This window comes from Onychostoma macrolepis, chromosome 04 (assembly GCF_012432095.1).
Source record: "Onychostoma macrolepis isolate SWU-2019 chromosome 04, ASM1243209v1, whole genome shotgun sequence".
NCBI classification, from domain to species: Eukaryota; Metazoa; Chordata; class Actinopteri; order Cypriniformes; family Cyprinidae; genus Onychostoma; species Onychostoma macrolepis.
In genome coordinates, this window is record NC_081158.1 from 6396072 (window position 1) to 6419589 (window position 23518).

The window sequence follows — 23518 nt, forward strand, 5'->3', positions numbered from 1 at the left end:
TTGTCTTGTGTTCTTGCTCTTCTTTTGGGCCACTATTGCCCCTTCAAAAGGTTAACCTTCCTCCTACCGTTCAGTTCCTTCTCCATCCAAATGCAGCCACGTGACCTCTGCTCTTCCACTTCTTTACAAACCACCGAAAAGCAGCAAATATCCGATTTAGATGATCTGAATACGTATAGAACGTGTAATTGATAACTTTTTAAAGATGTGCCCTTCCAAGACAAGTCATGACATAATGATACATTAGCAAGTCATGAATTCATGTTAATTAATAAGTAATTAATGAGGAGTTAGTAATAATCTGTAGTTATGTAAAGTCATAAGTCATTACGTCATTATCTAAAATACCAATTAACATCCACTAAGGCGATTCTTATTTTACACCAGTATGTCCAAAATGATTACTTTAAGATACATATTCACCAGCACTTAAAAAAAAACAACAACACAGAATTTAAGTTAAAACACCTTTTATTTAACAAAGCTTTTAAATATCAATGCACATTATAAATCAAGGGGATAAGTTAACTTGTATTTTAACCTGTATTTGACTTAAATCTTAAATAAAACACAATCAAATGTTCAGTGTGTTATCCAGGAAATTGATGGCGAATGTCTTTTATTAGGTGCCCAAGTGGTCCCCGTTTATTTTTTTCACCAAGCCAGTGAGTCCACTCTATGAGTGAGAGGTGTTCTTTCAGCATCTTCTCTGTCCTATTCCCTCTTAGTCTCCATACACTTGTTTTGTATGTCAGCCAAGCTCTTTCAATGTGTTGTGAGTGAGCTCCACTGTGTGGGTCTACAAACCACTGGGAATGGTTCACTGTAAAGTGTTTGTAGCCCATATTTGCCAAAACCCCCCGGTAGGCCCTCCACTCATCTGAAATAATGGTAGTGCCTGGACGCACATGTTTCACAACTATGGGGATGAGGTGAGGTCTTGATCTTCTTTTCACTAGCCGCAAGATTGGGTGTCTGCATTTATCCCTCACACCTAGCATGCCAAACACCCATTTTTTTCGCCTCCATGTTGTTGATGCTCTCCCTCGTCCATACTGTAAAAGTTAAATATGTATTTAAAAAGAAGAAATACTACAATATTATAATTATATTCATTTAACATGTTTACACATACAGATGGGTGACAAATTAAAGGAAAATCTGGGGGAGCTTTATAATGGCAGTGAGCCAGACCAACAAGTATGAAGCTGAAGAAAGTGCCTCCATCCACATCCATCCATCATAAACATATTCTACACGGCTCCAGGGGGTTATTAAAGGCCTTCAACTTACGGAAAAAAGCTTAACTGACCCAACGCCGGTTCTGTTTTTTTCATAAGTTAAATTCGGAAGGCAGTCTGGCGGAAGCTAGATATTTTACTTCATAACTTCATTCTTTTTCTTCTTTTTTTTACACAAATGCGTCGCAAAATTTTATTTTAATTTGAAAGTGAACTAAACCTTTAAGATTCGATAGTACATTTTCATGTCTATGTGAAGGGGGTGACACTGTAAACAAACATTTCTTTTTGAACAAATCTTAGGGAAAATTGCTTCTGAAATATTTAAGGTTCTACATTATTTCTATTACTAGTTTGTAATCAAGTAACATTTGATCATCAGGTTTTATGCTATTATGATTTTTTTTTTTTTATTATCTGCATTTCCACATATTTACTAAAGGCCAATTCACACAATAACCAGATTAGAGTACGTCACGTCTCAGACATTCCACGACCAAATAAATGGCAATTAGAAATGTTCAAACGACAACAACAGTGGTCGGCAACTGCAGTGTGAATTTGCCTTATAGGTTATTAATTCACCTTCCGTTTATGACGCAAGTTGCTTTCATCAAGAACGGCAAATTCTTGAGCACTTCCAATCATCTGTCCATGTCTTCTTCTGAATCGTTTTATGGCACAGTGGCACACTTTCCTCATGATACGAGCCATCTTAGAGAGTGTTCTGGAACTTTTTGCAATGCCATCTTGCATCATATCAATTTGTCTGATCCGCAATCCCTGAGCGAACCTGTGAAGTACACAATGATGACACAAAATAGGGAAAGCGGAGTTGTCAAAATTAAAACAATCAAAATTGTACTATTCCTTCTCTGCTGTCCGACAACAGACTCACCTGTAAATGAATATTAGCCAAGATGACAAGCTGAGTTTTGATCTCTCAAAGAGAGACCCTACTCGCACTGATCGGCTGGTTTTCTTGCCTCGATGACTTTTATGTCTGCACATCCTGTGACGGTGATAAATGGCAAAATATGGTTATGCAGACAAAAGTATTTTACCTGGATTAAGAATTACTAAATAGTAAAAAAAAAACAAAAAAAACAAAACACACAACAATAATTTTCCAAAAATCAAAAGCCAATGCATTTACTTCTTATGCAGAAGTAACAAGCAGGAAGAAGCTTTTACTCAGTCTTTTATTTAATGCAGTTTTTGTTTCATGCGCAAAGCTTCCCCCTTTTACTTTTAACAACCAAGCAAAATATTAAACCTGAATGGTGTATTGTATGCGTTTACCGCTCCCCTAGCCGTAGCTACTCTACAGAGCCCTTGTCAGTATCCTAGTCTTGCATCACCTGTTCACCTGTGTTTATTTCTAACCCGTGTTTCCTGTATTAACCCTTTCTGTGCCATTCCGTGTTTCTTTTCAGTTCCTGTATTGTTCTGCGTTTTTCACTCCCCTAGTGTTAGCTGTGATACGGAACTTTTGTTGTTTTCTAGTCTGTGTTCCTAGTGTTTACCCCTGTCTCCCTGTTCGGACTCTGATTATTTCCCTTGCCTGGATTATAGTTCATGTACCTGGATTATCTCCCTGCCTTGCCCCTTGGATACTGTTCGCTGTCGACCGACCTTTGCCTGCCCTAGGATTACTCTTTGTCTTGTCCCTGCCATACCTGTTTGCCATTGCTCGACCCTGCCTGTATTTATGACCATGCCTGTAAATAAAAGCTTGCACTTGGATCCGCATGTCTCACGTCTCGTCAGCCCTGTTACAATTACAGACGTACTGAGATAAAAGTTTATAGCTCAGATATAAACACTGATGTCTACAGCAGTGATTACAGTAGAAATATAGAGTACAACAGAGCTAATCACCTTTTGAATGTAACTTGATAATTTAAACAAAGACTATGACATCATTACACCAGTATATGGTGACAAGTGACAAAAAAAAAAAAAAGTCATTGAATCATTCATTTACAAAATTCAGTAATGAAACAAATGAAGTCTTTTGAGTGAGTCACTGAATGATTTGCTCAAACTGATTTTTAAACAATTAATTTAAAGTAGACTGCAGCAAATTATATTTTGTTATAACCTCTGGTAATTTGCATGTTATTTTGTTTAGTTGTAATTTAATAAAAAAAAAAAAAATAAATCTATAATTTCAATTTATCCAGAATCATACAGCTCTGAGCTGCAGTTATATCTGAACGTCTTTGTCCAATAAGGGATTTCCCATGAGTTTTATGATTTGACTCTCACTTGTGGACTTTCTGCAGGAGGGCGCCTCCGGCTTCCAGTATAAATGAAACATTAATTAGATTAGAGTGTTTAGCACTCTGTAATGCTCACATCGCCCATTTCTCTAAAGAAATTTGAAATAAGCATTTTATTGTTCAAATGAGTACACTTTTGGAATAAAAAGCCCTGAATTATGTTGTTTATGCTGCCTTCACGTGTTCTCGGAATTATCGTAAATACGAGTTTCCAAGATAAAAACTGCACATGAACGCCCTTTCATTTAGAAACTTGAACGCGATAAGCTCGTCACAACTTCAGCAGTGGAAATTATACAATTTTCGATAGCACGTGAAGGCAGCATTAGTAAATAGCAGGGATGCAAACTCATCAGGGATGAAAAAGGTGACAAAAACACGAGATCCACCCCCCCACCCCACGTCAGGCTAATTAACAGTTCTAAGCTTGACATACTACTGAAATATTGAAAGTTTATCATAACATTTAACAATGCCATAAAGATTTTCTGATATCAACATTTTTGATACCATATAAATTTCATAATGTCAATCACAAAAAACTACTAGACTAAAATAAATAAAATTCAAACTCACTGAAGACAAGTAAACAGTTAGTGATGAAATAACAATAAGAAACTAATTACAAGCAATAGGACAAAAAAAACCTACAGGAGAACAAATAAATAATAAATGCTATTGTATAAATTAATCAAATTTATAAAAATACTGCATAGTCTTCATTGTGTAAATTAAATATATATTTACTCTTATTAAAGTTTCAAAAGTGGAATAGTCAAGAGCAGTGAGACTTGTTTTCCTCTTTTGTTGTTTGATTAATATGAATGACAGACAGAAGGAAAGTTAGACAGCTGTCGCTTTAAGAGCTGCCAGGGTCCATTATACTGTAACACGTGTGTTTAAAAGATGGCAGGTTCGTTGCAAAGATGGAATTTTGACACATAAGGTTACACGTATGTATATTTATAATTTAACCATTCAAGACCAATAAAGTGCAAAATATATCTGTTCAAAACTCACATGCTCTAATCTCTCAGACAGCGCTCAGAAACGGTCTCTCTCGCGCATATGTAGAAATTAGTTGTCTTTCGCTGCTGACTGCGATTCTAAGGCTTAAAATCACTTGTTTTAAACCACAATGCTTAAAAACGCATGCAAATGATAAGCTTTCGTGACCACACAGCACAACCTCATGTGAATGAGTAACTTAAGAAGGTGCTAGTCTGTTGATAGGCTTGTTCGAGATGCCCCGCCCGAGAAATACTTTCAGCATTATATCATGTGAACAACAAATCTTAATTTGTTTAATAACTCACCAATGAAAACCGTCGAGATGTCTTCTAGTTCTCTCCATTCTCATATTATGGCCACATCTTGAGCACTTTACTCTCCTTGCTAGTAACTTTTTGCTTTGAAGCCATTTGATGAGCTTGAGTTTCCTGTTAGTTGTGGGTTTCTGAATTGCAAAAAGCAATAACTTTGAATGCAACATTGCTGTTACTCTTCACCAAGACACACTTAATATGTTCATTAGCGTACCGCTAACCAGAGCCATTGGTGCTAATGAATTAAACTCAGGTCAGGTGGTGCGGAAAACACCAGCGATTGCCCCGCCTATTTCCGATGCAATAAGAACCTGCTTCAATCATGCAGGGGGGCTTAAACATAATACATATATTAACCCAAGTAAAACTTTATGGTATCGCACCGTCTTTGGAAGTATATACAAACTGGGATAACTGTAAAGATATCCAAGACACACCAGAGCTTCACGTAGGGTTTAGAGGTGGAATTACAGTAATAAAAATCCAAACTATGTCATTAGTTAACGAGGACGACGGGGTGGCACCAACCACACCATTAACTTTAGTTTCGCGCCAATCAACAGATTTGAGCAAGATGGATGAGAAGAGAAAGTCAATGCGGTGTGGGAGAAAAATTACCAACAAAATGGGCAAATACAGCTCAGATGAATATGGTAAGTACTTGTAACATGCTGTTTGTTGTTTGATGTACTTTTGTCAGGCTTGTAAACTTGGTTTGCCTGGGTGGAGTTAGATTTTGGTAATTTATTGTCCCGTTTTCACAGACAAGGCTTAAGCCTAGTCTCAGACTAAAATGCATGTTTGAGCTGTTTTAACTGAAAACAGCTTGTACTGACATATCTTAAAATATGTCAGAGCAATTGTTTTGCACACCAGTAACTTAATGTTTTTTTTCTAAGGCACGTTTATAAAAGATAGTTAAAAATCCTAATTGAAATAAGGCCTAATGGCTTAATCTAAGCCCTGTCTGAAACCATGCCTTTCTTTTATATATTTAATCATAGTGCTGTAAATTACCAGTGTGCTTAATGTTGTACTAGATGCACTTTTTAGAAACTTTCTCTATTAATAATGTTCCCTGCTGATTAGATAACTACCTAATGTTACCTCTGATGTAAATTTCTAATTGAATAACATGTTTTACTGGTCGAATTATTTTAAAAATTCTCTGCATGGTGTGGCAAAAAGAATATAGTATTTGTTACGATAAACGGCATATACCTCGTTTGTCTACAGTTTCTAATTCAGAAAGGCATTTTGAACTCTGTCAGCTCCCTAGTTTACTAACGTTAATCAGGGCACTGGTCAGGGGATCGGCCATTTTAAGGTATCAATCTTCTCAATTGCAAAACCATTTAACTGCACTGAAACGTTTGCTTCCTAAAAGTTCCAAAATGCAGCGTGAACATATAGGGAATATTGATGCTCACTGTGTTTCTTTAACAGTCATTCTGAAGTGCGACACAATAATTGTGCATGCAACCGTGCAACAGATCTCCAGTTATTTTCTCCACTGGGACTTAGATATTTGTTCTTTGACAATAACTCAAAAAACTTTAAAGACCGACCTATTGTGATCTCCGAGGTTGTTAATAAATGATATGCTTTTGTTTAATTTAACATCATGCATTCTTTATCAACACTGAATGCAAGTTTCATTAAAAAAAGCAACATTCTGAACAAAAACCTGAGAAAATGGCGTTTTGTCAAAGACTACATCCAGATCAGATTCAGAATGATGATCGAAAATAAGATCTTACAGTTTTATGAAAGAACCACTTGTTTTAAAATCTTCCTGGTCTACTGGCATTTATGACATCTGCCTCAAATATTACAATGCTCATGATAACTTTCGTTAACTCTACAATAAGTAAATCCACCCCGACTGTATAACAGTGAAAACACTGACAGAAAATTTATCAGATTAAGTTCTGGAAGAAATTTAATTGGTGCAGAATTTGTCGCTTTATATCAGTTAAATCGATTCAATAATATCTGTGTTTTATATGGACAAATGAAGTCCCATGCTGGTGGGAATATGTTGTGGGATTTAGTTGGGCAGCCTAATAATGTGAGAGACAGTCAAATGTGTGAGTTGGCAACCCTGCTTATGTACATGTTTTCAGGTGTTTCTTTAATGCTGAACTATGCTTGCTTCCCCCTATAGTTGTATCTGCACGCAAGAATGTTCAGACTGAAAATACAGCAAACTCATCGAAAGGCAAGTAATTTAATACAATTGCTGATACATGCGTGAAGTGGGCAGGAATTCATTGGTATTTGCCTCTCCTAAGATATCAAACAGTATTTTGGTATAAAAAGTATACTCAAGTGAAAGTATGTGTACTGTGTCTGCACATTTTCAAACCAAATACAATCTTGGTTAAATATTTTGGTTTTACAAAAAAACAAAAACAATTAACACATATTTGCCCTAATAACTGTGGTATGTGTGGCCATTTTCCATTACAAATATCAACATGAAAAGTATACATTATGTAAATACCCGGGTCAATTTTTTCATAAAGACAAAGTAAAATTAAGGGCTTTAACTTTACAAGGAGAAAATACATTTATATTTATACAAAATATTAATGTGGCTTTCATCAAAATATAATGGCCTGCTCATCGAAATTTACCCATCCAGCTACCGATCACTACATAAAACCCATCTATTTTTTTTATTTTTTAGCTCATAGTGTCCGTTCAAGTCCTCATGGGATGGGTTCACAAATTGAAATGACTGGTTATGAAGATTGAAAACATTTGGCTTCTGAAATAAGCCATTTTTCACAATACAGAAACGAAGTAATCGAAATGCCTGTTTCATGCCAACTTTAAAACTGTATAAGCTCTGCCTGTTTATTTGCTCAAATAAAGCTCATTTTCAAATGCTGTATTTTAAGTTGGTGTTTTTTTGTTTTTTTTAGGACTTCAGCCTGCAATACAGCAAACCAGTGAAACAGAAGGTTTGTTTGTAGCCTTTTCTACATTGACATGCAAGAAATATATATATTTTCCTGTAATGTTTACATAAGACAAAGATAACTGTAATTTTCATTTAGATTTTTAATTTGTGTAATTTCGTTCACAGAAGAGTGGCTGTTAATGTGTAGAGTATAAATTATCTTGAATTAGGCTTAATTCAAGTAGGCCACATTTTTTGTTATTCTGCTTTCAGCCAAGTTACATATTTTTGATTTCTCTTTTATAAGGTGCACCCACTTTACAGATTGCTCTTGACAAAGCAAAACAGACAATAGAGATCCAAAAGCAGAAGATTCTTCATCTTCAGGAAAAAGTTGACTCTCTGACAATGACAAAAATGAAAGAGTCCAGTGATGAATCTTCTCATGAATCAGATTCTGAACCAAGAGCAAAGAAGAAAAAGGATAAAAAGCGAAGAAACAAGAAGAAATCCAAGAAACCGAAGGTTGATTTTAGGAGAGGTATGTTTAATCTATCAAAAGTATTAACCCTTGTGCATTGTTCAAATTCACCAAACCTTTCGTTATGTTCGGGATGAAAACATCCACTAAATTAAACTGCTGTAAAATTTTATCAGATATACTGTGTGTGTGTATATATATATATATATATATATATATATATATATATATATATATATATATATATATATAATTTTTTTTGGCATAAATCTGTTAATCAACCTCAGTCCTGATCAAAACTACTAAATCTTTAAAAATCCAGGATTTTACTCTTTAATTGCCAAGTTCATAAATGATGTCACTGATTTGGGGGGAAAAAAACACAAAATGACTTATTTTCAATATAAAAATTGTGGACTGGATTTTTTTTTCCTTTTATCACAGTCTTGGGCATGTCAAAGATTAGTAACAACATTGGCTTTCATGCATTTTTAGTTTTTGTGCAGCATCAGATTTTAATTTTTTCTCCCTCATTTACTGTTCGTGGCTGTTTTTGCCCCATTGACTTCCATTATAACAACATTTTTTGATTGCAAAGCCATGACACCATATAATCATGCATTCTTGATCGTTGGTGGTTTTCCCTGTTGGGAAGAGGTAACATTTGTAATTTTTACTGTTGATCACCAGGTAGCACCATTAACCCTTTAGATAGGCCTGTGCAAAAAAAAAGCTTAGTTTCTGGCTTGTATATGGAGTATAACAGCATATTATAGTGTGTGTGTGAGACATGGAGTAAACAAAAACAAAGTAAGTGTATTTATGCACCTGCTGCCTTTTGATGGTGAGAAGGGCTATGTGTGAAATGCTTGTCTTTTCTTGACGGTAAAGTCAGTTTAAAACCTTAAAATCCTTCAGTGATACACTTTTCCATTTTTTCTGTAAAAAATGTACTCCACATTAGATTTATGAACAATTTATTATGAACCAAAATGCAACAACAACTTCAAATAAACTGAACAATGGTGCAAGAGTTGAGGATGGATGGAGAACTAAACAATTAAACTAACTATTTAGTGTGTGTGTGTGTGTCATATCACTTGGTGCTTTTTGCAAGTGCGTCCTCCACAACAGATGCAAGTGCTGACTGAAGAAAGGGAGTCGTCTCCACGTTGGTGGAAAACCACACTTCGCCGTTTCTCCCAATCCACCCAGATCCAGGATCCTCTGAATCCTCCTCGCTTCAGTGGAAGCTGGAGAGGATGATGAGGGTGCCACAACAAAATCAGGATCTGACTCTCCTGAGTCTGTGGTGTCAGAGGGAGAAGACAATACATCCTGCAGCTCGCTGGAGGGGTCAGGCTGCATAATCATTTCTAAAACTTCGGAACAAGTCAAGCCCTTTCTCATGTTGCTTGTTGCTCTTCTCACCATCAAATGACCAGCCGGATGGCATTTTGTTTAGTCTGTACTTCTTACCATCAAAAGGCAGCAGGTGCATGAATACACTTACTTTGTTTTTGTTTACTCCATGTAGTTGTGAGAGCTGAGGTGCATATTTTGATTTTCTCAGATACATCAAGGTAAGTGCGCAAATGTCTCACACTCTCTCTGTCTCACACACACACACACACACACTATAATATGCTGTTATACTCCATATAACTCCATATACAAGCCAGAAACTAAGCTTTTTTTTGCACAGGCCTATCTAAAGGGTTAATGGTGCTACCTGGTGATCAACAGTAAAAATTACAAATTTTACCTCTTCCCAACAGGGAAAACCACCAACGATCAAGAATGCATGAATATGGTGTCATGGCTTTGCAATCAAAAAATGTTGTTATAATGGAAGTCAATGGGGCAAAAACAGCCACGAACAGTAAATGAGGGAGAAAAAAATTTAATCTGATGCTGCACAAAAACTAACAATGCATGAAAGCCAATGTTGTTACTAATCTTTGACATGCCCAAGACTGTGATAAAAGGTTAAAAAAATCCAGTCCACAATCACTTTTTATATTGAAAGTAAGTCATTTTGTGTTTTTTTTTTTTTTTTTCTTCCCCAAATCAGTGACATCATTTATGAACTTGGCAATTAAAGAGTAAAAATCCTGGATTTTTTAAAAACATTTAGTAGTTTTTATCAGGACTGAGGTTGATTAATAGATTTATGCAAAAAAAATTGAAAGAATATTTATCTGATACATTTTTACAGCAGTTTCATGTAGTGGATGTTTTCATCCCGAACATAACGAAAGGGTAGTGAATTTGCCCACAGTGTATGGTTGAGTTTTTGAAAATTTTCAAAGCATTTTCCCAAAATGTGTGTAAAAATAAGATTTGTTACCAAAAATCATTCCATTTGCTGAAACACAGAGAAAGTTAAATCAAGACTCAACAGCACCCCATAGTGGATGAAAACGTCCCCAACAGCACATAAGGGTTAAAAGGTATAGTTCATCCAGAAATGAAAATTGTCAAGGCTTTAAGTGAATAACCGGAGAACATGTCTCAACGCATCTGCTTTTTGGAGAAAGTATTAATAATAATAATAATAATAAACTTTATTTTATATAGTTCAACCTTTAAAAGTTGCATCTCAAAGCACTTTACGTATACAAATAAAATACATTGACACAAAAAATAGAAACATACATCAAAACAAATTTAAGAGACAAAGATGTATTAAACCCCCCCCCAAAAAACTGAATATTCACTTGTATGCTGGCCTGAAAAATAAGTTTTAAGTGAAGATTTAAAAACACTAAGAGTGCATGTCTGATCTCAGTGGGAAGAGAATTCCAGAGTTTTGGAGCCACAGAAGAAAAAGCCTGATCACCCATAGAACGTAAACGCGTCGAAGGAACAATTAAAAAGCCAGAATCAGAAGAGCGGAGATTTCGTCTAGGGGTGTAGACAGTTCAGACAGGTATTGTGGCACTAAACCATGTAAGGCCTTGTAGGTAAGCATGATGGCAATATGGTAATATGGACTGTTAATGGCAATATGGACTGACGGCGATATCTATGGGTATTTAATGGTACACCATGTCACACTTTGTGCTGTAGCGGTTCATAAACAAAACTGCATCCGTCTCGCAGAAGAACATTGACATAAACAGAGAAGTATCTCCGGCTACAATGACGAGTCACGCAGGTAGACTACTGGGCTCCTCCACAGAGGTTGGCATCCCGCTCTGTCTAAAATAGTCAGAACATATACAGAATCACTACGGTACATTTATCACTAAAGTTGTTTAAGACAAAAACATGGTTTAGAAAGTGGATTCATGATGTACTTGCTGATTTTAGAAATTAGTAAATTTAGTAAATTTTGAACAAAAAAAAGTGCTACGTTGTGTAACTTAAAGGTAATCTGGTAACCTAGCTAGTTATTTTTATTGTTGGTGTTTTATTCACGTTTAACATCCAAATGCTAGTGAGAAGAAAAAAAGCTAAAAAACTTTTAGATCTCAATATGCATTTGCGATGAACATCATGCTCTTTTTTTTTTTTAAATATAGTAGCACCTTGCACAATATTTAATAAAACGCATACAAATGACCTTAACTGGACGTGATGCAACCTGTATTACAACAGAATTTAATTAGTTATCATAACCACATTTTGGCTTGTAGTCTGTTCTGAAAGCAATAGCACACACCAAAGTAATTCTCATTATTAATGCAATTTACTCACCTTTGTTGTATCGAACTCGTACAACATTTTCGGTAACACTTTACAATAACAGTACATGAATTATCATGTACTAATACCTTAATTAATAATTACTTGACTATGAACTAATGAAGAGTTAAGACATGTATTAATCAAGAACTAATGAAGAACTAACTTAACTACAACATGAGTCATGAATTACCGCATGAATAACACCACCTTAATTACATGTTAGTTAATGTATTAATTAACACTTTGGGGTAAACTAAATCAAACATGCTCTAGAAAAAAGATTCATGAAAATGGCACACTGCAAAATTGTTTATAAATTTTCCACCTGCAGCTATGTCACAAACATCAGTGAATGACAGTGGATTTCTTGCAATATTTACGTTTAACCAACTCATCCAACGCACAATGATGCATTCATAATTAAAAACAACTTCATCTCATCCTGTTTTGAGTGATTCCACTGCTGCCCTCCTACAATAATGTATTCATTAAGCAGATGCGATTTTCCAAATTAAAATCAGTGTTAGCATAGAGATGATGGTTATGTTATGGATTGGTTTACTGTCTTTATATCATAATAATGCACTGAAATCAGACGTTTGTCTTGAGTTCTTGCTCTTCTTTTGGGCCACTATTGCCCCTTCAAAATGTTAACCTTCCTCCTACCGTTCAGTTCCTTCTCCATCCAAATGCAGCTCTTCCACTTCTTTACAAACCACCAAAAATCTGATTTAGATGAGCTGAATATGTATAAAACATGTGTAATTGATAACTTTTTAAAGATGTGCCCTCCAAGACAAGTCATGACATGATACATTGACAACTCATGAATTCATATTAAGTTATAAGTAATTAATGATGAGTTAATGATATTGTGCCCCCCCAAGTAAAGTCATGACATTATGATACATTAACAAGTCATGAATTAATGTTAAGTTAATGATATTGTGCCCCCCCCAAGTAAAGTCATGACATTATGATACATTAACAAGTCATGAATTAATGTTAAGTTAATGATATTGTGCCCCCCCCAAGTAAAGTCATGACATTATGATACATTAACAAGGCATGAATTAATGTTAAGTTAATGATGAGTTAGTAATATTGAAATGATAACATTTCGTTTTATTGTGTGATTTCTGCTGCCGGCTCGTTTCCAATAATAGGCCTACAAGTTAAACAAGACTTAACTTTAAACCTTAAAATAAATAACATTTTAAATGGTTTAACCTTTACTTGTCATGAAATGTTTACTTTGTTTGCCATGGGCCACAAAAGGCGTAATCTCCGACATGCTGTGACTGACAATAGAACTATAAAAAAAAACACCAAAACCGCAACATAATTACGAAATGAAACAATTTTATTCATGCGCTGTAATCCAGATCTTCAGAATCCATACGACTGCGAGGAACAGACCCAAATCCAAGCCTTTATTCGATCTTCATCTCCATCCCGAGAAGCGAGTCCAGCGACCGTAAACAGCAAAGCCCGCGCTGACTGACGCGTTCGTTACAAATTCAAATGTTACCGCTTCAAACGACAGGTTTTACGGCAGGATAATTGAACGCTCATTGGCTCTCGCCTGCATTCGTCACAGATTGCGACATGCCGTGTTTCTGGTGAGGTGTGTATTTGAATGATGCTAGCACGCGCACGCTTTCACGAGTTCACTGAGAGGGAGAGGATCAGGAAAATAATCTGGATAATATTTTCAGCGATTAACAACACAAATTCTGCTCAAATGAAGATATCAATCTTTCATTTGACAGCCATGTTTCTAGCATCTGTAAAACTGCGTTTTTCCATCTCAAAACTAAATTGCGACCTATGCTCTCAACGTCAAATGCAGAAATGCTAATTCATGCGTTTATGACCTCAAGGTTAGACTATTGTAAATAAATGATTGTAATTGCATTTATCTGTCTGTCATGTTTTTCTTCTACTGTACAGAAATAGCTATGTTTAGGTGTAGATGTAGGAGTGGGATTAGCGATTATAAAAACTTTTAATGCTATATTGTTACTAAAATGGTTATTTTCTTGCATGTTTATAAAATGTTTAGGTTTGGAGGTAGGTTAAGAGGTCTAAATGTCTAAATCACTTATTGATAAAATAAGAATATCTTAATGAAATAAAAACAATATTACTAACTCATCATTAACTTAACATTAATTCATGCCTTGTTAATGTATCATAATTTCATGACTTTACTTGGGGGGGGCACAATATTATTAACTCATCATTAATTACTTATAACTTAACATGAATTCATGAGTTGTCAATGTATCATGTCATGACTTGTCTTGGAGGGCACATCTTTAAAAAGTTATCAATTACACATGTTTTATACATATTCAGCTCATCTAAATCAGATATTTGGTGTTTTTTGGTGGTTTGTAAAGAAGTGGAAGAGCTGCATTTGGATGGAGAAGGAACTGAACGGTAGGAGGAAGGTTAACATTTTGAAGGGGCAATAGTGGCCCAAAAGAAGAGCAAGAACACAAGACAAACGTCTGATTTCTGTGCATTATTATGATATAAAGACAGTAAACCAATCCATAACATAACCATCATCTCTATGCTAACACTGATTTTAATTTGGAAAATCGCATCTGCTTAATGAATACATTATTGTAGGAGGGCAGCAGTGGAATCACTCAAACAGGATGAGATGAAGTTGTTTTTAATTATGAATGCATCATTGTGCGTTGGATGAGTTGGTTAAACGTAAATATTGCAAGAAATCCACTGTCATTCACTGATGTTTGTGACATAGCTGCAGGTGGAAAATTTATAAACAATTTTGCAGTGTGCCATTTTCATGAATCTTTCTTCTAGAGCATGTTTGATTTAGTTTACCCCAAAGTGTTAATTAATACATTAACTAACATGCAGGAACTAACATGTAATTAAGGTGGTGTTATTCATATGACTCATGTCGTAGTTAAGTTAGTTCTTCATTAGTTCTTGATTAATACATGTCTTAACTCTTCATTAGTTCATGGTCAAGTAATTATTAAGGTATTAGTACATGATAATTCATGTACTGTTATTGTAAAGTGTTACCCATTTTTCTTTCTTTCTTTCCCCCCCGGTAAGAAGCCCTGAAGACTCCATCAAACGCTACCACAAAGTGTTACAACCGGTAAATGGTGGTTTCAGTAAAGCTGAAGCATACAACAAATTGAATACGATTGTCATGCAGGCCCCCATTGCTGAGTTGGCAATTGCAAATCCAGAGGAGTACAAATCTTTGAGAGCAACCTTTAAAAAGGGAGAAAGCATCCAAAAATTTTCTGATATCTGTCTTGCACGGTGTCTGGCTCAGCCTAATGTAGACATGATAAAAAAATTGAGATATCAAGAACGGCACTGCTCTCTTTCAAAGAAGTGAGGTATATACTTGTTGCTTAAAGGATTGGTTCGGCCAAAAATGACGACTTTTTTTTTTTTTTTTTAATTTACTCCCCTTCAGGTAGTTCCAAACCTGTGTGAGTTTCTTTCCTCTGCTGTACACAAAGGAAGCTATTTGGAAGAATGTTTCTAACCAAGCAGATCTTGGGCAACACTGACTGCCATAGTAGGAAAAAAATACTATGGTAGTCAATGGGGGCCGAGATCTGCTTGGTTGCAAACATTCTTCCAAATAGCTTCCTTTGTGTACAGCAGAGGAAAGAAACTCATACAGGTTTGGAACTACCTGAAGGGGAGTAAATAAAAAAAAAAAAAAAAAAGTCGTCATTTTTGGCCGAACTAATCCTTTAAGCAACAAGTATATACCTCACTTCTTTGAGATATCAAGAACGGCACTGCTCTCTTTCAATTTTTTTATCATGTCTACATTAGGCTGAGCCAGACACCGTGCAAGACAGATATCAGAAAATTTTTGGATGCTTTGTGTACAGCAGAGGAAAGAAACTCTCACAGGTTTGGAACTACCTGAAGGGGAGTAAATACAATTTTTTGGCCGAACTAATCCTTTAATAGTCTAACAATGTTTTGTTAATAAATGTTTATAATGTTAACGTAAAACGTAAAAAAATTTTTTTAATAATGTTATTAGTGAACATTCTCCAAACACTTTTAAATATTTATTTTATTTTTACATTGTTACGTAATATCTTTACATTTTATATTGAGTTTTGTAAAGTAATGTACAACTTATGCCTCTTGGTTTAAGGTGCACTGATATTTAAAAGCTTTGTTAAATAAAAGGTGTTTTACCTTTTTAAATTCTGTTTTTTTTTTTTTAAGTGCTGGTGAATATGTATCTTAAAGTAATCATTTTGAACATACTAGTGCAAAATAAGAATCGCCTTAGTGGATGTTAATTGGTATTTTAGATAATGACGTAGTGACTTATGACTTTACATAACTACAGATTATTACTAACTCCTCATTAATTACTTATTAATTAACATGAATTCATGACTTGCTAATGTATCATTATGTCATGACTTGTCTTGGAAGGGCACATCTTTAAAAAGTTATCAATTACACGTTCTATACGTATTCAGATCATCTAAATCGGATATTTGCTGCTTTTCGGTGGTTTGTAAAGAAGTGGAAGAGCAGAGGTCACGTGGCTGCATTTGGATGGAGAAGGAACTGAACGGTAGGAGGAAGGTTAACCTTTTGAAGGGGCAATAGTGGCCCAAAAGAAGAGCAAGAACACAAGACAAATGTCTGACTGCAGTGCATAATTATGATATAAAGGCATTAAACCAATCCATAACATAACCAAAGTGATAACCATCATCACTGATTTTAATTTGGAAAATTGCATCTGCTTAATGAATGCGTTTTTGTAGGATGGCGGCAGTGGAATCACTCAAAACAGGATGAGATGAAGTTGTTTTTAATTATGAATGCATTTTGCATTGGATGAGTTGGTTAAACGTAAATATTGCAAGAAATCCACTGATGTTTGTGACCGCTGCAGGTGGCAAATTTATAAACAATTTTACATTGTGCCATTTTCGTACATCTTCTAGAGCATGTTTGATTTAGTTTACCCCAAAGTGTTAATTAATACATTAACTAACATGCAGGAACTAACATGTAATTAAGGTGGTGTTATTCATATGACTCATGTCGTAGTTAAGTTAGTTCTTCATTAGTTCTTGATTAATACATGTCTTAACTCCTCATTAGTTCATAGTCAAGTAATTATTAATTAAGGTATTAGTACATGATAATTCATGTACTGTTATTGTAAAGTGTTACCATATATTCTATTATATATTTTGAATTGTAGGTGGAGGTGGGCAACGGAAACTGGCTGTCATCCCTCCTGACCCTGATGGGTATAATGGACAGCAATTAAAAACCGTGAGCAGCAATGGAAAGAGCACAATGTATGTAGTTCCTCTGCAAGAGCAAATTGACACAACTCCATTACCACCTGATGCAAGGGAATTTGAAAAAATGCCCAAAGCCCAATGTACACTCTGCAGCCAAATGGTTCCTCTTCAGTGCCTTCCAGTACACATAAAACACTGCAAGATGGAACATGTGGATCTGTGTATCTTAAGTGATGATGTAAGTCTAAGATGTTTATTTTAGTCACCAATGAGCTCTAAAAACAAGGTTGAGTAGATTCTGTTTTATTTCCAGTCGATGGAGAAGTCCCCAGACTCCTCACAAGAAGATAATTCAAGATCTATTGACACTTGGAAAGAGGCGTGTTGTTTTTTTGTTTTTGCTCCAAATGTCTTGGACATACTGATCTTTTGTTTATATTTCATAAGCTCTGAAAACACAATTTCTATGTGATTTTTTTTTGGTTTCAGGAATTGGAAAAGTCACCAGATATTGAAAGCTGTGATTCAAATATAAAAGAAGTCTGGACAGAGAAGGTTAGAAGGATATTTACTGATCTATTTATGTATTAAAAAATATGAATTTTCAGTTTATGGTATATGCATGGTTCCTAAACAATTGTTCGTGCATAATTTAACTCAGTATTTTAATGTCACATCAGACTGCTGAGTGTCCACTGTGTAAGAAAACATTTGACAGTGATGTTATTGAGATACACGCAGCCAACTGCGGATTACGGTAAATTACTAAATAGAGTTTAGTGTCACTTATCTAATATTAATAATTTAAATGTTTCCTATCCAGCAATTTGAAATATTAAAGCATTTAATTTTTATTTTTGTCTGGGTGCAGAACTGCAGAATATGATGATAACTTCAGTGACCCAATAAATACACTTCAAAGGTAAAAATGGTATATTAAGAAAGTGTTTGTTTTGCTTTGCTGGTACATTTCATGTTTCATTTCTGTTTTTCTATTACAAAGTTCTGGGGAGATTTTGAATTGGATCAGCAGTAAAGTTGATCAAACCAACACCTTTTCCATCTGCGTTTCTCGGAATGACATCTACAACAGAGGAATGCAGCAGTGGCAGCGCCAGAAGAAATCGTCACCGAAAGGCAGATTAAAGGTTACTGTCACGAATCTGGTCTGCACTTCCGTCCATTCACCACCAGAGGTCACTCGCTCACCACATGGACTTTCACACCACACACCACATGGACTCCATTTCCCATCATCCAACACTGATCACAGCTGTCACCAATCACTCATTGCACTAATCACACGCACACCTGATCCCATGCACATACTGATCACACACGCTTTATAAGCCTTGGACTTTCTCTGCTTCTCTGCCGAGTATTGTATGCGTGTACTGCTCCCATAGCCGTAGCTACTCTACAGAGCCCCTGTTGTTTTCCCCTGCCTGTTTGGTTTGTGTTTCCCCGTGTTTGTTCTAGCCCGTGTTTCCCTGGATTAACCCTTCCCTTGCCGTTTGGACTCTGATTGCACCCCATTGGATTCTAGCCCGTGTTCCCTGGATTATCTCTCTGCCTTACCCACTGGATACTGTTGCCGATCGTCGACCTTTGCTTGCCCTAGGATTACTCTTTGTCTTGTCTCTGCCATACCTGTTTGCCATTGTTTCGACCCTGCCTGTACGACCACGTCTCTGCCTAATAAAAACTTGCACATGGATCCGCAGGTCTCACGTCTCGTCAGCCCCGTTACAGTTACCTTTTTTGGCGAAGCAGGGGTCGAATCTGGTGCTCTTAGCAAGGAGTTCTTAACAGGTGTAACTAATTTAGTTTATTATAAAATGTTTTATATTTTAAAGCAGACATTTTGTCAGATCAGATTTTAAATAGGTTGTATTTGTTGTTGTCTAGAAATGATTGCAGAGATTGAAATAAGACTTTTTAATCGCTGGTGTAGATAAAAAAGGGAAAAATCCAGTCTGTTGTCTCAACAGTTTGGATCGTAACTACTTCAGGTATGCAAGATTTGATCAGTTAACACTTTTCACACTGATAAACATTTTTGGTTGATTTAAGGTTTTGTTTTATCCACTATGGTATTTAGAAGTGCAGGAGAAATTATGGCTGTCAGTCTAGCACAAGGAGGACCACCGCCGTTTTTTTTGCGAGAGTGGTGCTTCCAATATCTTTGCTCTGGAGATTATGACAGTATACAGTATACTGTATTCTATTTCTCTGTATTTAGGTTAACTCAACAGATGACATGAGTGAGTTTACAGATGAGATTTTAAGCTAAAAGACAATATTGAAGGTTTAGAGAAAGCAGGAGTTTTAATAGAAACGTCTACAGTAGTTACTGTAACACTCCAATTATGCCTATACCAAAAACCGATGGCGTCTTGTTCATGATTTACGAGCAATCAACGAAATAGTTGAAGATTTGCCAGCTGAGGTGCCAAACCCACACACGTTACTAACAAATGTCCCTCCTGATGCCAAATACTTTACCGTAATTGATCTCTGCTCGGTCTACTTTAGCAGAGGAGAGTAGATACCTGTTTGCGTTTACATACACAGGTAAACAATACAGCTATAAAAGAATCCCTCAGGGATTCAAACACTCGGCTCACATATTTAATCAAGTGCTGAAGGCCGATTTAGAAGATCTTGTAATAGACGGTACGCTAATACAATACATGGATGTTTTAATTGTCTGTTGTTCTTCGCTAGAACAATGTCACAGAGACTCAATTAAAGTCTTAACAAAATTAGCGCAAGGAGTTCACAAAGTGTCCAAAAACAAAATACAGTATTGTCAGCCTCAAGTTGAATACTTGGGAAGATTGATTGCATTTGGCACTCGAGCTATAGCACCAACTCAATTAGAAGGCATAAGTAAAACACCGATGCCTCAGACAGTAGGACAAATGATGACTTTCCTAGGAATGACTGGCTTTAGTTTAGACTGGATAGAAGACTATGCGGTAAAAACAGGACCATTGAGAGAAATGATGAAACAGGCAGGAATGCAACATTACTAACACAGATGCATTACTGGCATTTGAAACGATGAAAAAAGAATTACAACAGGCACCTGCTCTAGGAACAGCAAATTACAATAAAATGTTTCATCAGTATGTGGCAAATAGAGCTAATGGTTATGTATCAGCTGTACTGATGCAGGAAACTTGCAGTGGGAGGAAAAAACAGCCAATAGCTTATTACAGCACAAAGCTGGATAACGTAGCCCAGGGATACCCTCCATGCTACCAACAGGGCCTGGCAGCAGTATAATATGCTTATGAAAAAGCATCCACAATAACTATGGGGTACCCAGTAACTATTTATACTCATCACAAAACTGTGGAATTATTAGAGCAAGGAAAATTTGTTCTAACTCAGGCTCGAATTTTGGCCTATTCCTCATTACTTACATATCCAGACGTAACTATTAAGCGATGTCATACAGTCAATCCAGCTGACTTGATCCCTTTGGCTTTTGAAGGAAAACCCCATGATTGTGTGAATGAGTCACTGGCATTTACCAGATTACGACCAGATCTTGAATCGACACCCATTTCTGAAGCAGAGGTCACTTACTTTATAGATGGTTCTAGCTTTAGAGACCATGAAGGAATTCATACAGGATATTCAGTAGTGAAGAGAGACGAGAAAGAATTTGTACCTGTGATATCACAGCATTGTGTACAACCTTGTTCTGCTCAATTAGCTGAATTAAAAGCTCTTACAGCTGCATGTCAGTTAGCACAAGGACAAACTGCTAACATTTTCACTGATTCAGCATATGCTCACGGTGTATGTCACCTATTCAGTGCAGTGTGGAAACAAAGAGGATTCAAAAAAAGTGATGGAACTCCCATTCAACATGGAGAACAAATAGGGCAATTAATGTCTGCTATGATGCTACCAAAAAGATTAGCAATAATCAAATGTCAAGCACATAAGAAAGGAAATGATTATGTCATTAAAGGAAACAATGCAGCAGATTTACAGGCTAAAAAGGCTTCGGGATGTCAAATAGCATTATTAGCACCTGTAGTACTTATAGAACCTTAACCACAATTGGATGATATAATTCTAATTCAGCAACAAGCAGGCCCCTATGAACAATCAATGTGGCACCAAAGGGGGGCCAAAAAAGACTCACAAGAGATCTGGCGTACACATGAAGGACACATAGTTGCGCCAATTTCACTTTTGAATATTCTTATCGCAGATGCGCATGGTTTTGAGCATTGCGCAAGGGGGGAAGTGGTAAGAAAAATTAAAAAGCAAGGATATTGGTCTCCTTATTTGTATGCAACGGTAGACAAATTCTTGTCCACATGTGAAGTTTGTGCAAAGTACAATGTGAGAAAAGGGATAACAACACCAATAGGGCATATACCCGTGCCGGAAGGGCCCTTTAAGCATTTGGTCATGGACTACGTGGACATGATAAAGCGAGTACAGGGCAAAAGATACATGCTTGTGATCGTTGACAGATTTAGCAAATGGGTGGAGGCAGTACCATCAGCAGATCTGGGAGCAGGGACAGTAATCAAATTTCTAACAAGAGAAGTAATTCCTAGATTTGGGATACCTTCAGAAATAAGTTCAGATAATGGTTCGGCATTCATACAAAAAACTGTAAAACAAGTGTTGCAACAATTAAGAATGAAACAAAGACTAGGTTGCATTTACCATCCTCAAAGTCAGGGACAGGTAGAGAAATTGAATGGAATTATCAAGGCCAAAATAAACAAAATATGTGAAAGTACTAAACTTAATTGGATTGATGCGTTACCTCTAGCACTAATGAGCTATCGCATGCAAACTAATCGAACCACGCACTTAACACCGCATGAAATGCTTACGGGTCGGCCCATGCAAGCACCATATTGTAGAGGTCCCTACAAAGGACCGCCTCTAGAGCAATTACAAATGGAACTTCGTTCATATATGAAGAAATTAACTGCCATACATAAAGCTATCTATTTACAGGAAAAAAGAAAAGAGCCCAGAGAGGAAACGGAGACAACGTGTCTAGTTGTTCCAGGTGACCAAGTATATCTGAGGGTGTTCCGAAGGAAATGGAATGAGCCGAGAAGAGAGGGACCTTACACAGTGGTAAGAGCTACTCCGACAGCAGTGCAACTGGAAGGAAGCACAACTTGGTATCATCTAAACCACTGCACGAGAGTTTCCAAGAAAAAGACAGAAAGGGAGGAAAACAGACAGGCAGACTATGCAGCAGAGAGTGACAAGGAGGAACCTGAAACACAGAATGAAGTGCAAACAAACGATAGCACAGAAAATGTTTAGTGATAAAAGAAGGCCCACCACCTATATTTGATGACATTGATATTGCATTGGCAGACGTATGGTGGATGTGTGGATTAGAATATGGCCTTTTGACAACATTACCAGAAAAATGGTCAGGATTATGCACTAGGGTTATGCTGACACATAAAATGAGTCACATCTCTTTAGAGGAGGGAGAAACAAAGGAAGAGAAATCTAGATCGAGAAGAGCCTATGAAAAAGACCCTGCAGTTTATATAGATTCAATTGGTCAACCAAGAGGTATACCTTATGAGTTTAAAGCAAGAGATGAAGTCAAATCAGGATTTGAATCAATATTCATTTGGATTGCGCAAAATAAAAATACAGAATGGATCAATTATATATATTACAACCAACAAAGATTTATTAATTACACTGATGAAGCCTTATCACTTTTAGGAGAGCAATTGGATGTAACAAGCAGAATGACATGGCAAAACAGAATAGCTTTGGATTATTTGTTAGCTGAAAAAAGAGGAGTCTGTGTTATGTTTGGGGATCAATGCTGTACTTTTATACCAAATAATACTGCTCCAGAAGGAGCATTCACTGAAGTAATGACCAAATTGAAAAACTTAAGGGTTAAACTTAAAACTAATGCTGGGACAGATGGTAAAATGTGGGATTGGTTTGATTTAAAGTTCGGAGCTTGGGGGGCTAAACTAGGAATATTTTTAGGAGTTGCCATATTAATAGGAGGTTTATTATTTTGCTGTGTATTACCTATACTAAGAACATTAGGCGTCAATGCTACTGTGAAACAAATGGAAATGATAAAAGTCCCGAATAATCAACGAGTGATCACAGAAAGGAACTTGGACGAGTATTATGAAGGATTGCTAAACAAACAGATCTCAAATGAGCAAACTTTGGATGATAGTTCCAGCGACTCTGATGACTATGGAAAAGAGATGTAAGGATGAGCCAAATCCTGGG

General features: G+C 36.3%; 1 protein-coding gene across 2 annotated transcripts; it reads right to left on the minus strand.

Moving 5' to 3' along the window:
- Positions 1-471: 471 nt before the first annotated feature.
- Positions 472-5134, minus strand: LOC131538605 (uncharacterized). 2 transcript variants are annotated; one of them, XM_058772535.1, is made up of 4 exons: positions 4843-5134; positions 2140-2253; positions 1827-2034; positions 472-1055 (listed from the first exon to the last, which is right to left on the minus strand). In XM_058772535.1, the coding sequence occupies exons 1-4, from the start codon at positions 5016-5018 to the stop codon at positions 591-593; spliced, it is 963 nt and encodes a 320-aa protein (XP_058628518.1). In that variant the 5' UTR covers positions 5019-5134; the 3' UTR covers positions 472-590. The 2 variants fall into 2 exon arrangements, with proteins under 2 accessions (XP_058628518.1, XP_058628519.1); XM_058772536.1 differs by lacking the exon at positions 4843-5134 and adding an exon at positions 4547-4768.
- Between the last annotated feature and the right edge of the window lie 18384 nt (positions 5135-23518).

Bases quoted from the DNA above. Each gene is read 5' to 3' on its own strand.
- LOC131538605 (XM_058772535.1), bottom strand. From the start codon at position 5,018: ATGTTGCATTCAAAGTTATTGCTTTTTGCAATTCAGAAACCCACAACT. The intron at 2,035-2,139 runs GTGAGTCTGTTG...TGTACTTCACAG, and splicing joins TGGCTAATATTCATTTACAG to GTTCGCTCAGGGATTGCGGA. The intron at 1,056-1,826 runs GTGAATTAATAA...TAACTTTTACAG, and splicing joins ACTTGCGTCATAAACGGAAG to TATGGACGAGGGAGAGCATC.